The 16,838-nt window shown below is 31.9% G+C and overlaps 2 protein-coding genes across 2 annotated transcripts; one reads left to right on the forward strand and one right to left on the reverse strand.

The window, feature by feature from the left end:
* Positions 1-501: 501 nt before the first annotated feature.
* LOC25483777 (probable F-box protein At2g36090) lies at positions 502-1,482 on the forward strand. Its single transcript, XM_013612485.2, has one exon. It carries the CDS (start codon positions 502-504, stop codon positions 1,480-1,482), a length of 981 nt encoding a protein of 326 aa, XP_013467939.1.
* Positions 1,483-14,680: 13,198 nt separating this feature from the next.
* On the reverse strand, positions 14,681-15,905 carry LOC25483781 (casparian strip membrane protein 1). Its single transcript, XM_013612489.3, has 3 exons — positions 15,587-15,905; positions 15,372-15,495; positions 14,681-15,213 (listed from the first exon to the last, which is right to left on the reverse strand). Exons 1-3 carry the CDS (start codon positions 15,835-15,837, stop codon positions 14,998-15,000), a joined length of 591 nt encoding a protein of 196 aa, XP_013467943.1. The 5' UTR covers positions 15,838-15,905; the 3' UTR covers positions 14,681-14,997.
* Positions 15,906-16,838: the final 933 nt, after the last annotated feature.

Genomic DNA, 16,838 nt, shown 5'->3' on the forward strand with positions numbered 1-16,838 from the left:
TAAAAGCCAGCCTTTTCAGCACCAAAAATGTGCACAGCCAAGCCTTTAAACACAATCATTTCTCTTAATTTATTTGTTACGTACGTTTGTAGGGAAACTCTTTATTTATTTCCATTAAATTATTCGTTACATTGGTCTTTTCACCATTATTAAAATATTGCTAAATAATAAACCATTATCTTAAATCAGCATCCATCCAAAAAAGTCATCATTATTGTATAAAATAAAATGATTTAATATAAAATCTTGCTCGAATGATCATCATACTTTGGTAACAGGTCAAAATCGTGCGTCAACCATGATCCAAGTGGGACCATTAATCAAGTGCTAGATAGTGGATTGAAGAAAATGAAAATGAAATAATCATTCATTTCAACTTGCACCTTAACTCACACTATACACTATAAGTATTAAGTATCCATCATTTCTCATTTCACAAGTACACATATAAGTAGTGCACAAAGCTAAAACCCTACAAAATATATCTATTTATACGCTACTATGATCTGCATTTCCGGCGAGTCAGAGGCGGAGGAAACAACCACAATCGCCGCCGTCCACTCCGACATAATCCAAACACACATACTCACCCGTCTCGACGGTCCTGCTCTTGCTTCCGCCGCAAGCACCTGCTCCCAATTCAACTCTCTATGTACCAATGAACATCTATGGGCTAACATGTGCCACTCCACTTGGCCTTCCACCAACACTGAACGTGTTCAGCAAGTAATCTCAAACTTCCCAAATGGCTTCCGCTCTTTCTTTGCAGACTCTTTCTCCTCTCATCATCAAAGGGATATGACTTTAACAAATCATGACGAAACCCTAAGTTTAATCTCAGCCGTTGATATTTTCCACCGTGAGGGTTTAGTGTTTTCTAAAGTAGTTGAAACTGAGACTGTGACTGGGTGGTTCCGGTGCTCTCCGTTTCGTGTTGACCTACTTGATACAAAGGATGTGATAAAATATCCAGTTGTTGGTGATGAAAATAATGTCACATGTCATGATCTTGGGGAGGAGCTGAGACTGAGCTGGATATTGATTGATCCGGCAAGTCATCGGGCGGTGAACGTGTCAAGCAGGAAGGCGGTGGCTGTGCAGCGGCACTGGCTGAGTGGAGAGGTGAAGGCGCGGTTCACAACGGTGGTTTACGGAGAAACAGCGACGGCGTTGGAGGTGGCGTTGTGTAGTGTGGTGGTGATGTTGGCTGAAGAGAGTATGGAAGTTAGAGAGGTTAGTTTGCAAGTGGAGGATATGGATGGGAAACATGTAAATGGAAGGGATAGTTTGGTAATTTTACAGAAAGCGTTGGAAGGTGGGAGGAAATGGAAGGGAGTTGGGGAGGGAGAAGGTTATAGGGAATTTGTGAAGAAGAAAAAAGAGAGGGAGGAAAGAAAGAAGAGGGTAGAAAGGAGAATGGATATCATGTGTCTATTTGTGGGTCTTGTCTCTTTGACCTTTGTTGCATTTTTTGCTTTGTGAAGAAGATGGTAGTGGTTAATAGTTACTAGTTAGTGCTCTAGTGGAATGAAGTGGTCATATACACTTGTATACTAGCATTTCTCTTTTCTTTTTGTTGTATAAGAAAAAAAATTGAAATGGATGATGAGAAAAAATGTTTAAACCATATATCGTCGTCAACTAAATATGGCTGTCCATCGTTTAACCAAGGTGACTAATGACTAAAAAGTGCATCATACTATTTTATGTAAGGATTGTCGCTTCAACTTCACAACTTGCTAAACTTATTAAAATAGTAAATAAAAACAATAAAATAGGAAGAAATTACAAATTTGATTTGATTATGGAAAATTAAAGATTTGATTGCAGAGTTTAACGACGATTAGGATTCTTCGAATCCCTATCTTCCCTTCTTCAATTAATGTAAACAATTATCAGTTATAAAATAAGAGTTATATTATACTAGTTAGTTCAATGGGATCTAACATTCCTCCAGATGTCATGTTGCTTCTCAATCACCATAAAGGTCATGCGTGCTAGTATATGGTAAAGGGTCGTAGGTTTTATATGTGGTCACTCAATTATTTAAGGCATGGACTTACACTCTGATCGGTAATTGAAACATAAACATAGAAGAAATTCCTAAATTGTCATCTAAAGGAACCACTTTTACTTATCAATCTTTAAATTCTACCACATACCTTTACTTTTCCCTAGTAGATTAAATGGATAGGTCTAACCATATTGCACCAAGGGGAAAGAATAAAATTCATATGCAACAATTCAGAAGATAAACTAGAAGTACATCTGTAACCTATTTCTAAGTTCGATCACACTTTTTAAGTATGTCACACTCCTTAGGGTTGTGAAAGCATTAAGTTCGATGCACACAAAAATTACATAGATCTTAAGACATATTTGAATAAAAGACTTGAATTAATGAAATCCAACAAAAAGAAAAAAGATGTTCATCTTAAAATCCTAATCAATATGTGTTTAGGACCACAAATCCCTTAAGATAGATTTCGGTGAGTTGACCCTACATTGAAGGGTTTATATCCATTTCCAATAAAGTTTAGGCAAAGTGGACTAGGACTACAACTTAAAGTTTAAAATTTCATGAACAAAAGGAATTTAATAACTAAGGTGCCTCGTTAAAATTTTTAACACTTATGAGTATATTTGCTAGTTAAGCACAATTTAGCATGTAACTAGATTGAGTTTTGTAAATGCCAGCGGTGCTGTCATGTAATTAACAGATGTCAGTTAAAGATAGGTCAACCTGCTATTGCAAGTATTCCCCAACTTCATATATAAAGTTGTCTGTAACAAAATTATTCATTCAATAAAAGAATCAAAATTGAGATAAAAGTTAGTTAGAAAATTCCCTCTCTATTCCTCCTAGTTTAATATGGTATCAGATCATCATATCCTGATGATAGAGGTCCACTTCTGGAGCTGTCATATTCTTTGGTCCTAATGTTATTTCTTGGTGGTCCAGAAAACAACCTGCTGTAGCCAGATATAGCACAGAGGCAAAATACAGGGCCTTAGCTCAAGCTACTGCTGATGTTCTTTGGGTTTAGACCTTGCAGAAAGAGCTTACTGTTCCATTCTCCTATCCTGTTGTTCTCTGTGATAATCAGTCCGTAGTTTTATTGACTCACAATCCTATTTTACACTCAAGGACCAAACACATGGAAATTGACCTCTTCTTTGTTAGAGGAAAGGTTATGGCAAATAAATTATTTGTTGTGCACATTCTTGGTACAGACCAGTGGGCTGACATCCTTACTAAACCTGTCTCTACAGCTAAGTTCCTTCTAATGCGCTCACTCAATTTCGCTGAAGACCCACATTGAGGTTAAGCACAATTTAGCACGTAACTAGATTGAGTCTTGTAAAAGCCAGTTGTTTACATCTGCTATCATGTAACTGACCAATGTCAGTTAGAGATAGGTCAACCTGCTATAGCAGGTATTCCCCAGCTTCATATATCAAGCTGTCTGTAACATTATTCAGTGAGAGAATCAAAAGTTAGTTAGAAAATTCTCTCTCTATTAGGGGGTGTAAGTGGTTCGGACAAAACCAACGAAACTGAAATTTCAAACCGAAAAAATATCCGACCTTGTTTGGTTCGGTTTGAAACCGATCCGAACCAATCGAAACCGATATAGTTTGGTTTGGTTCATGGTTTTTCATTTCGAGATCCGTGAAACCGATGAACCAATCCGATGATAACCACATTCTTTATTTTACTAATAGGCTTAATACATCATTTGGTCCCTTAACTTATTTTTGGTTTTCAATTTGGTCCCCTAACTATAAAGTGTCTCAATTTGGTCCCATAAATCTTATGTCGTTTATTATTTTGGTCCTCTCTGTTAGTATTTTGCAAAATTTGTTAACTCTTTGTCACGTGTCATTTAAGATTGGTGATCAACGGTTGGATTTAAAAAGCACACATGACATACCATGGACTCACAACATATAATAACTTCCATCTTCATCTTCATAAAAAAAAAAATCCTTTTTTTTTTTAATCCAATTTTTTTCCTTTCAACTTCATCAAAAATCATATAATCAAATTTTAATAAGGTTGCAAGGAGATTACAAAAGGTCTTCTCTCTTATTTTCTTCTTCAGCATGTCTCTCCTCACCTCCATACTTCCATAGACTTGCAGATCACCCACCTCCCTCACCTTCTTCTTATCCCGTTCAAACTCTCCCTGAAGGACTGTACTTTTGATTTGCTTCAGTTGAAACTCATAAACTAAGAAATTGGATCTCATAAAATCCTAAATAAATCAATAAAGTTTTATTTTTTATTTCTTCAGACGTGATCCAAAATCAAATTCCATGAATTGTACCGCACATTTGATTATGTGTGATTACAGTACCGCACATTTGAGAGAAAGGGAAGAGAGAAAAAGCAACAATTCAATTTTTTTGTTATGTTTTTATGAATGGATTGGAAGAGAGAGATATTTTTTTTATGATGTTGTTGTTGGTCCAAAGCATCGTGTTGTTGATGTGCTGAATTTGGAGAAATCCATTGTTTTTAATTCATGATGATGAAAAGAATTAAAATGGGTTGAATATGATTTCTCGATGTGTTGATGCGCTATTGATGATGATTTTGGTTTTTTTTTAGAAAAAAAATCTTGGTTTTAATTCTTTTGTAATCCTATAATCAAAAGAAGATGACAATAGGTTTAAGGGTTTGATTACATGGTTTTTGATGAAGTTGAAATGATGAATTTTTAAAGGAAAAAAATTGGATTTAAAAAAAAAATGATTTTTTGTTTATGAAGGTTATAGGAAGATGAAGATTGAAGAAGATGAACATGGAAGTTATCATATGTTGTGAGTCCACGGTATATCATGCGGGCTTTTTAAATCCAACCGTTGATCACCAATCTTAAATGACACGTGACAAAGAGTTAACAAATTTTGCAAAATACTAACGGAGAGGACCAAAATAGTAAATGGCATAAGATTTATGAGACCAAATTGAGACACTTTATAGTTAGGGGACCAAATTGAAAACCAAAAATAAGTTAAGGGACCAAATGATGTATTAAGCCTTACTAATATTATCCTACCTCACACAAACTTATTGTTAGACCCAAAATTAAACATTAAATAATTTTTAATCCATGCACTTCACTTTCTCTCATCTCATCTCATCTCATCAGTCAGACTCTTTCATTTCTACTAAAAAAGAAACTCTGCGTATTGGAATTTGAAATAAACTCAATCTTTTACGTGGATGGCGAATTGGAATTTGAGGATTCACGTTGGAATTGGATTGATTTAGTTTGAATGTTTTTATTTAATTTCATGGCGTCCATAATTTCATGATGTTTAAATTTCTGGATGTTTTAATTTCAATTTGCATGGATTGGTTATTTTGACTATGTTTTAATTTTAGGATGTTCTTTTTAGAATTTTTGTGTTTGTTGATGAATAATGCATGTATGGATCATGAATGATTGAAATATTTGAGTTTGATGAAGTTGTTTTTGAAGAATGATCAATAAATGAATCTTGGATCATATGTATGAAATATTGAATAAGGTTAATTATAAAAAGTTGTTTGAAATAGAGAACATGAAAAAACAAAATATGAAATACATTTATACAAAGTTCTATCAAATATTTTGTGAGAATATGATTTTTTTTTTTATTTGTATTTTTAAATAAACCGAACCAATCCAAACCAAAGCAAACCGATTAGCTTGGTTCGGTTTCTTTTTCGAAAAACAATGAAAACCAAATCAATCCAAACCGACGAATACTACTAGAAAAAGCAAAATTAGCGAGGAAAATTAGTGACGGAAAAAAGAAAATTCCTCACAAATTCCATGGTCGCAAAATTTAGTGACGGAATTAGAGAGGGATTTCGAAGATTTCATCGGTTTGGACATTTTTTTGACTACCAATCCAAACCGAACCGTTACACCCCTCTATTTCTCCTAGTTTAATAACACTCTAACAACATTCTATCATGCTAATTATGCAAATGTTTTCTCTTAAAAATAAAAACAATAACAATTGATTTCACAAACCAAAACAGTCATTAAATAACTTTCAATCCCTAATTATGCCGTGTGTTTTGTTATTTCTCCTTGAATTCACTTTATACAAATATAGTGATGACTTCTGTTTTCATAGAAGCTATATGCTCAGGTAACTCACTGTGAATCATCACAAATATATCTTATGCTAAAATGCTAAAAGTCCAAAACGAACAAACAACGTCCATGTTATAAATTATTAACTTATAATAAACGAACAAAAAGAATTTACCAATTTTACTCTTAATTTAATCTATTTTATTTATTATTTTATCTTTTTTTATAATATTTAAATTATTAATTAAAATAAAGATAAACCTCATCATAATACTCAACTACAATAGGAACAATATTATCTTAAAAATATATAAAGTAAATATGAGATTTTGGGTTGGATTTTGTATTATTCCAGATATACCTTTAAACAAATTTTTCTATAATAATATTATATTGTTGGTGTCAATTAAAATGATAAGAGTTTATATTATATTTTCAATATTATTGTTTAAATAAAAAAATATAAGCAAGATTTTTTACAAGTCACAAGCATCTATACATATAATTTTAATCAAAATCTAAGAAAATAGAGTATATAGACGAGCACTCTGTGCCCTTCAGCCGCTAGTATATATAAAGAAAATAGAGTATTTTGGGCTGATTTTTTTGTTATTATTCTAATTATACCCTTTAATAATTTTTTCTGTAATAATGTTATATTGTTGGTGTTATTAAAAGAAAAGAATTTGTATTATATTTGTTATATTATTGATGTCATTAATAAGATAAACATGATTTGTTGGATTTATTACAATTTAAAAGTCATAAAGATCTATGCTTATAATTTTAATCAAAATCTAAATTATATATAAAATATTGTTCATTCTTTAAAAAAAATATAAAATACCGTTCATAATTTACATACGTTAACACAATAAAAAAAACGGAAAAATGGGCACGTGAGTACTCGTTAGTTTCAGTAAATTGTGTATTATGTTATATTATATATTTAAGAATTAAACTTGAAGATTATGATTTATTATTATGATTTTTACTATGTAAAAAAACTACAGAAAAAAACATTTACATACGTTAACACCATAAAAAAAGTGAAAAAACGGGCACGTGAGTACTCGTTAGTTTCTGTAAATTGTTTATTATGTCATATTATATATTTAACAATTAAACTTGAAGATTATGATTTTTACTATGGGTGTGTTTGTTTCAAGTTTATCAAATTTATTTCTAGGAATAACATTCCTTGGAATATAAAGATGAGAATTTTATTCCAAGGAATTTAGGAAAAATATGTTTGGTTAGCTTTATAATATTCCTAGGAACCATAAAAATAGGGATTATAATAGGTAAACTATTTATGAATTTATTCCCATCTCCATGGGAACTTTATTCCCACCCTTTTCCTTGGGAAATTTTTTCTATTCCCAGGAACATTTTATACCAAGGAATAAATTTTAGTAAACTTGTAACAAACATAGGCATATACATTTCTATCATTTTATTCCCGGGAATCAACAATTATAACTTGAAACAAACACACCTTATGTAAAAAAACAACAGGAACAAAAAATTTATGTTATAAAATGATATTGATTAAAATAAAATATTCAATTAATTTTCTTACATTCTTAGATTTTTATTATTATTCCTCTGCATTTAATTTCTAACAAATATTATCTCTTTAAAACATTGACTCTTATATGAAAATAAATACATTGACTCTATTAATTATTATATCGAATATATTAATTATTATTTAAAACATTAACTTTTCTATCAAACAAAAAGAGTTGACTCTATTTTTTTCTTTTTATTCAAAAAAAGAAAGATTTGACTTATTTTATATTATAGTATCAAATATATTAATTATTATTTAAATCATTAACTTTTCTGTCAAACGAAAATCATTCCCACTCTATAAATATATGTTTTTCTTTTAACAATTTGTACGACATTCATATAACAAATATTATTCAGTTCCAAAGAAAAGATTAATTAAAGGTGAAATGTCTCTTTTTAATCAAATATTACTCTTGATGTGTGTGCTGACATTGCTATCAACTCACAATAGTCTCAGGGTGAATGCATATTCTTCATTGTTTTTCCAGAGAATGCATGTGAATGTTACTAACACTTTGTTAGAAAATCTAGACTTAACTCTTCATTGCAAATCTGCAGATGATGATCTTGGGCCACATGTTCTTCATCATGGTCAAAATTTTGTTATGAATTTTAAAAATAATTTCCTTGGCGAAACATTATTCTTTTGTTCCTTTCGATGGAACAAAGAGTTACATTGGTTTGATATATACATAGCAAACAGAGATGATTGTCGTACAACCTGTAATTGGTATATACTGCAATCAGGACCGTGTAGGACCATAGCTCCAAAAGATAATGTTGAATGCTTTGCATGGAATAAGAACAAATGATATGTTGCTTTTTTTTTCTTTATCATAATAAATGTTGTACTTGGGGTATTGAGAACCCATAATAATTAGTCTCATTTTATTTTGTGATTTTACTCTGGTCTCATTATCATTTGTTGGCAAGTTTTAGTCCCTTAACTTCATTATCGTCTATCAGTCCCTTCTATTAATTTTTATCTCAAATTTTTAAGTGTTGCCAACATTATAGTTGATTCATAAAGAGTTTGGAAAAAGCTAAAATGAAATTTATTAAGATAACAATAATTCTTAACCAGCACAAGGAGTGCCAGGTTAGGAGTCTTAAGTTGCAACAAACAAATGATGATGGAAAACCCTCAATGGAAAACCCATACACCCGTGAAAATAAAGAAAAATCCAAAAACCTATAGGATATGTCTCCTAACATAGGGCTATCTCCGAAATCAATAAATAGAAACATCAAAACAAAGCTAACACCACGATCAATGAAACAACATAAACAAAATCCTCAAGCATCGTCACAACTGTCACAAAAACAACTTCTACCACCCACATTCCGCTGCTTGCACACAACCCCTGAACTCTATCAGAATTTGAACACTGGACTTGGTTATAAAAGAAGAAAAAGCTAACATAATTCAACCCCCTTCTTGTGTTTTTTCTCACCTTCACACCAGAATTTGAAGGATAGAAGACTTTGAAGGACACATCAGATTTTGTCTTCTTCAGAAGATGTCCCTATTAGACTCAAATAGTACAGTTTGTTTTCTTCTGAATCACGTGCTAAGTCAAATTCAATAACAAAAGGAATGGAACCAATAATTCTATTTGCTGTAATAGATTTCGAATGTCTTTTCAAACAACATTAATCATATCAGGCAATATTCCAACGTCTTGATTTGATAGCTTCTCAAGGACTCTTAATGAGTTGACACTTTTCCAACGTCTCTCAAATCCATGCCTATATAAGAAGTTGAAGACTTGAAGAACTAAATAAGACTCTATAATTTTAACTTGTGCCTTTACTTTGTGAAATTCAAAAGCGCAAAAACACTTAGAATTTTTACTAAGTTCATAATTTTCTCCCCCTTTTCCGATTATTTCTCTTTGAGTGAAGCTTTCCTAAAGTTGACTAGGTTCTTTTTATTATGCTTTAGACTGTTTCTCTTGTTGTAGCGATTATATCGTCTTATGAACAACCCCATTTCATCTTTATTGAGTGAATCTTCATCGAATTCACTTCCATCTTGAACCGAAGAAGTAGCCATGGACGAAGTACCAGTCAAAACAATGGACTTCCTTTCCTTCTTTTTGAGATCTTCCTCACTAGATTTTAGTAGTAGGATCTCGTGTTCATGCTCCTTGAGTTTGCCAAAGAGAGTAGTGATTCCAAGAGTGTTAAATCATATTTATTTCTTTTAGTCTTCAATGTGGTTTTTAACGTTAAATATTACTCCCTCAGCCCCAAATTATATGTCGGTTTAACAAAGAAAAAAATTGGCCAAAATTATATGTCGCTTTACAATATCAATGAAACATTAATGTTATTTTTCCTATTATATCCTTAGTTATTTACTAATCTCTCTTGTTTCATTTATCATTCGCATATCATTTATTAAGGACAATTTTGTAAAATAACTCATAATATCTTTTTTCCACACAAAATTAATTATATTTCTTAATACGTGTGAAATGTGTAAAACGTCATATAATTTAGGATGGAGGGAGTACATATACAAACAACAATTCTTAATGATTTAGGAATCAAGGCTACTTTGTTTGGTAAATTCTAGAACATTAATTAAATGATTTTTTTAATAAGTGTGATTTTGTTTTTTTCTTACATTTTGGAATGGAGGGAATACATATTAATAATATTCTGAAATTTTAAAGCTTAAAAATAAAACCTGTTATAATATCACTGTCTTACACCAATTTTTCCTGGTCAATTTTAAAAAAATTGGTATTAATGTTTAATTTTATTATGTCGTCGTCATTCTAAATTTCCTCATCAAATCTACATTGAAAAAAAAGTATACCTTCATTTCATTTATTAATCTACAGTTTAAAATAAATACGGAATGTCTCATGAAAAATATCTTAAAAGGTATAATTTGAATAATAAAAATGTCAGTCCAGAGTCCTCTATTCTCTTTATATTAATATAGATATCAATGTCATGAACATTTTCGATACAATAGAGATTCTAAAAACATCTTCAATAAGGAGTCATTTATCAAAAAGGGGACTTCATCCTATTATCTCCATTAATTAGAGGGAAAAAAATGGATACCAAGCGGTTATCATCACCAATATAAAGACGGTATCTTTAGGGATTAACGGGTTACACAATTAAAATAAGAAAAAAAACAGATAAAAGAAATAAACAATCAATTTTATCACCAATTTAGTCATTAAACTATTAAAATCAACTAAAAGGTTCAAAAACTATATCTTCAACCATCAATTTAGTCCATCAGTAAAGACCAAATTAAATTGATGGATGAAAGTACGGTGTACATACCTTTTAGTTGATTTCAATTGTTAGGAGATCAAATGGACATGAGTGATATTTTATGGACTAAATTGATTGTTCCCGCATCTCAAATGCATTTAATTTTTGCTCTATTCAATTTCTTTTTATTTACTTTATAAATACAAAAATCAAAGTACATAATGGTGAGACATTTTAATAGCTCTTTTTAGTTTACTATCATTGGAATAATTCGGTCCTTAATAAAAACTTTCATTAAATTAAAAAACATAAATAATATTTAAACGCGAGATTCATTTTATAAATAAAAAATTGTAGTTTATTATCGTCATTGATGATCCAAGTAACCAACCAAGTTTCAAAGATGGTACAATTCAACGAAAATCGTGATTATTTACCAACGTACCAGAAGTACTTTTTTTTAGAGGAGAAGTACCTTTTTTTTTAAATAGTTATAATGTCATGCAAAAAGTCAGGGAAAAAACTAATTTTGTTTTTTAAAATACACACCCTTCAATTGCAACAGACAAAAATAAAATTAATAATGAAGTACCAATATTATATTTTATTACTTCTTCATATATCATGGCTATTACTTATTGTAATAAGAGATTTGAATAGCATGGCTTTTACTTATTTTTTTCACAAATATTTATTAATAATTTTACACTCTATAAAAGAATATTTAATTATATATTTCAAATTTAGTAATTAATGTACTCATCTTTTTTTAATATAGCCTTTTCCTAGAACCTATAAATATATGCTACTCATTTAGCAATTATTTTCACCTTCATGTTCTTGAAGATTATCCACTTCCAAAGGAAAGATTAATTGAAGGAGTAATGTCTCAAACCCAAAAAATCCCATTGCTATGTGTGCTGATATTACTATCAGTGCACAATGTTTTTGGAGTACGTGTGAATGTTAAAAACAATTTGGAAGGTAATTTGGATTTAACCCTTCATTGCAAATCTGCAGATAATGATCTTGGAGCTCAACTTCTTCACTTCAATGCTAATTTTGGTTGGAGTTTTGGAGTTAGCATTATTGGCAACACACAATATTACTGTTCTTTTCAATGGAAAGGTGGGTTCCATTATTATGATATATACATAGCAAGAAGAGATTATAATGTATGTGATCCTTGCAATTGGTATATAACAAAATCAGGACCATGTAGGGTTCTAGGTCATGGTTCTGCTGTTTGCGACTCTTGGAAAAAGTAATTAATAATGTTATAATATGTTTTATCTAAATAAATGTTGTACTTAAAAGTATTGAGAATCCAATGTTTTCTCTATCTTCGATCTTCTTAATGGAATTTCTATTTTTTGATACTATGTTGATGGTCGATTCATCCGTCAATTTTAAAACCCTAACGTTCTTTGCTAATGTTCGCTTATTATATTTTTTGTAATTTGGTTTCGTGCTCCTATGCGAGTTTGCTGAGTTGCGCACGTAATGAGTGATTATTTGTTAGGATGGTTTAGGACCGATGAACTCCGAAGGTTGTAATTAAAGGCTAACCAACTCATTAAGCACTAAGCTAAGCTAATCATGTAACACCCCCCCACAAGCTGATTATTGGTAAATGTCTAACAATCGAAGCCTTCAAAGAAGATAGAAGAAGGGTTACGGGGATAGAGTATTGGCGAATAAGTCGGCAATCTATTTTGCGGAGGGCAGAGAGCTTCTCCCTAACGACATGATAATCGATCTCAAGATGCTTTGTTTACAGGGTTTGCAGCAATGTGTAGAGAAATCTTATTATCACAATAAAGAACAGACAGCTTGGTACATGAAATTTGTAAATCAAAGAGTTGTGATGCAGTCATTGAAGCTCGCAAGTTGCTGCAGCAAGCGCACAATATTCAGCTTCGGAGCTGGAACGAGCAATAATGGATTGCTTTTTAGAGCGCCAAGTGATCAATGAATTCCCCAAAAAGAAACAGCAACTGTTGATATATCTGCGTGAATCAGGGCAACCAGCCAAATCAAGGTCAATGTAACCTTGTAAATCCAGTGCAAAAGATCCCACTGAAGTAAAGGCCTTGACCATGGGAGCTTAGATAAAAATTGAGACGGTTGCTCCACTAAGAAGGAAATATAATGCCTAGTTGTGGTCAAATAGTGGAGCTTACCAACCAAGCGCCTACAGCGAGCAATGTTGCGAAATGGAGGGTTGTCATGGTGCAAACGAGAGCCAGGTTCTGATGATAAATTTAGTAAGTGCATCTGGGGGAGTTTCAAGTAATACAATTGTAAGTTATCGTCTCCACAAAGATTGTTTTTCGATTAGGCGATTTGCTAAACTTATTAATAGAAGTGGTAAATCTGGGGGAGTTTGCAAGTATGATTTGATTATGCAAAGCGGATTGGTTTCATAGAAGAAATAATAAAAAGGTTTGATTTAGATGATTAGCGGAAATTAGGATTATTCGAATCCCCTCCACTTCCTTGTTAGACTTAATGCAATCATGTCAATCAATTATGAACTAAGTTTTATATAGAAGTGGTTAACGCCGTGAGACAAAATCCCTCTAGATGTCATGTTGCTCCTCATCACTCTAAAGGTCGTATGTGCACTACGATAAAGGGTCGTCTCTCCTCTAGGCTTCGTACACATTGATATTTTTATTAAAGTGGGGACTTACACTCTCACATGTAATTGAAACGAGGTAAATGTTGAAATTCTTAAATTGTCATCTAAAAGAACCACAATGCACAAGAATCTTAGAACCTAACCACATACCATAATGATCCCTAATAAATTAAAGACATTAGAATAAAATTCATATGTAACGATTCTAATTTAAGCAAGACTCTATTCTTAAACCCAGATCTAAGTTCAATCCGCGTGCTAGGTATGTCACACCATCTAGTGTAAGAAAACATTAAGCACGAAACATATGGAAATTAAATGTAACTCAAATCATAACTCGATAAACGACTTGCGTTAATATATAACCCAACAAGTAAAGAGAGGTTCATCTTAGAACCCTAATAAAAATGTGTTTAATTAGTCATGTTATCAAAATACATAATAAAAAAGAAATAAAACATAGTCAAGAACAAAAGTTGAGCACCCTTTCCGAAAAAGTATGTTACCTGAAGGTAGCTCATTCTCTCAACCAATTTTTTTCAAATGTATCATCTTAAAGACAGTAGAGGAGAGCTGGTCATGACCTATGTCCACTCCAGTCGATATGTTAATGTACCTTGCTATGAATTTGAAGAAATTCTAAACAATCATTCAAAGTCAGCATCACCGTACACACACATTTTAGAGGTATTTGAAGGTTACAACATGGCTTAGATTAAGGTGAAATATGTTTGGAAAGTATGCTAACAAACGAACTTGAAGTTAGATCATAAGCCACTTCTTCCGTTTTCAATTAGACAGTAATAACTAAGAAAGGTAGGACACTACAAAACAGAAAACTAAAGTAGGAAACAGGCATCAGTGGTGCTATATGTCCCGAGTTAAAACACAGCGAATTTATCAAAAAAAGTTTCTCCCGTTAGATTAGTCCAAGGCTGAAAAAACGGATGTTCGGGATAAATTCGCGTCAATTTTGCTCACGATAAGAAGCATTTTCCTTTAACATAATGAGACACATATTTGAATCAACAAAACCCCTTTCTTCCATATTCAGTATATGAGTTTTGCTGAGTCCCTTTGGAAGAAAAATGAAAAATCAACACATTGGCCCAGATTCTTATATCAGAAAGTCACAAGTATTTTTCTTTTTAATGGAGAAATCTCCTATAAAATACATATATCAAAATTGAGTACAAGAAGTACTCAAATCAAACGATAACAAAATCGAAGGATCACTCCTATAGTCACAAGTATTAGTAGAAGCCGATCCATAGAAACATTGGCCCAAATTAATTAAATACAAAGCAATCAATTTTACATTTCAGCACCTCATAAAAGGAAATTAATCTCACAACAGAAAAAACCAAACCAAACATAGTGAATAATACAGGTAACTTATGCCCCTGCATGCTTCTAACAATCTTATCTTAATTTTCAATGCTTCCCAAGAGCCAAAGCAGACATCACAACCAACACCATTAAAACAACCACAGTAATGAATGATGCCACAACTGCACCACTTGTTTGTGCACAGAAATCTCCAAATTGGTTGCAAATGGCAAGCCAGTTTGAGTCTTGATTGCCGTTGTGTGCCAAGGAAACCATGGCAGCTGCTGAAGCACCACTAGCAGTGGCTAATGTCAGAAACACCTACAATTTATATCCAAACAAGGAATTTTTTAAAATTAAAATTAAAGATTGCCGTTGTGTTCGTACTATAATATATATGATCATGTAAAATTATTTCTTTGAAGGGTTCTCAAGTAAAATTATTGAACTCTAATTAAGATTTTTAGGAGCATAATTACTGTGTCTAGAATGATGAGGAAAAGCCTTGGTCCAGGTGCATGAGGGCGAATGATGGTTACTATGGAGAATGGTAGGGATAAGACCAGGTAGCCACCCACAAATGCCATTGCAATAACAAAAAACCTGCATATTTAGAATAAACATTAATAACAAAATATAGATAACAAATATATAAATATGTGTGTAGTTTTTTTTGGGCTAAAATGGGACATACTGGAAAGTTGAAAAGCTATCATAACTAGCTTCAAATTGAAGGAACTGAGTGAAGAAAGGGAGAATCTGATCACTAGTTGCCATGGTGATAGTTGCAGCAAGAGAAGCTGCAATGGCACCTAATCTTAGAACAAAATCCATTATGGCTATGCCTTTTTTCCATCCTCCAGGCCTTGCTGGGGCTCCAATTAAAGCAGCTTTTTCATTAACATGAGCGTTGCTTGACTCTGCCATATCAATAGTGGTTGACATTTTTGGGATAAATTTGAAACTTAGATAAGAAAATCCTCTAACTGGAGTGTATGATAATGATATCAAACTATTATGCAAATAACTTTCATTGTAGTAGCTTTTATAGAGAGAAAAATATCAATGCATGTACTCTAAAAAAAAATATTAATGCATGGTCAACGTTTGTGGTATTTTAATGTATGGAAAAGGATAGTGGAGTGGCTATGAAACCACTTCCACTTCATATGTACTATCATATATATACTACTCTTACTTTTATTAGCGAAGCAAGTAGATATACGAGAGAAATTATTGTTAATTTTCTTATTAATTTTCTTAGTTAAGGAATTCGTTTATTTTGCTATGAAAATGAAAAAGAAAAGTTTATTGTAGTCAACCTTTGGGGGAGTGGGGTTTGTTAATTCAAACTTGTGTGAAGTCAAGTGGTGGATCAATAATATATTTGTTATGAACGCTAAAGTGTTTAGAGCTACGAAACAAAGATGAGTAGTATTCCTTCAACAAAAAAAGATGATTACTTTTTGTATACCTAATCCAATTCATTCCTCAAAAAGTTAAAAATTAATTTTTCTTCAAAAGTATTTGTTATTTGTGAAATGTTTAATATGTACTTAGGATAAACACTTATCATGTCATGCACTGCAGAGGTGGATCCATCATAAGGCATATTATGGTTGTAACCACACCAAATTATTATTCAATTTTTTTTCTTCATATACTAGACTTAAATAATGCTTAAAACAATATATGTTGTATATTTTGTTTAATGTATTCTTACTTGTTCTAGCGGTAGAAAGCGATTTTACTCTCACCATGTCTTCGGTTCAACACTTTGCGTTCCAATTTTAAAAGGAATCATCGATATAAACATAAGGTATTGACATTACTACACCATGAGTTAAATATTTAGAGCTAGAAGATCACTTCCACATTCACAACTTTTGTTGCTACGTGGTAGCTTCTATTTATATCGATGATTCCTTTTTCTTATTTTTGGCACA

Source organism: Medicago truncatula, chromosome 1 (assembly GCF_003473485.1).
Source record: "Medicago truncatula cultivar Jemalong A17 chromosome 1, MtrunA17r5.0-ANR, whole genome shotgun sequence".
Taxonomy (NCBI): Eukaryota; Viridiplantae; Streptophyta; class Magnoliopsida; order Fabales; family Fabaceae; genus Medicago; species Medicago truncatula.

Coding starts and splice junctions, on each gene's coding strand:
- LOC25483777 (XM_013612485.2), top strand. CDS start 502: ATGATCTGCATTTCCGGCGAGTCAGAGGCGGAGGAAACAACCACAATC.
- LOC25483781 (XM_013612489.3), bottom strand. CDS start 15,837: ATGTCAACCACTATTGATATGGCAGAGTCAAGCAACGCTCATGTTAAT. Junction 15,496..15,586: donor GATAGCTTTTCAACTTTCCA/GTATGTCCCATT, acceptor CTAAATATGCAG/GTTTTTTGTTATTGCAATGG. Junction 15,214..15,371: donor TCCTCATCATTCTAGACACA/GTAATTATGCTC, acceptor TATAAATTGTAG/GTGTTTCTGACATTAGCCAC.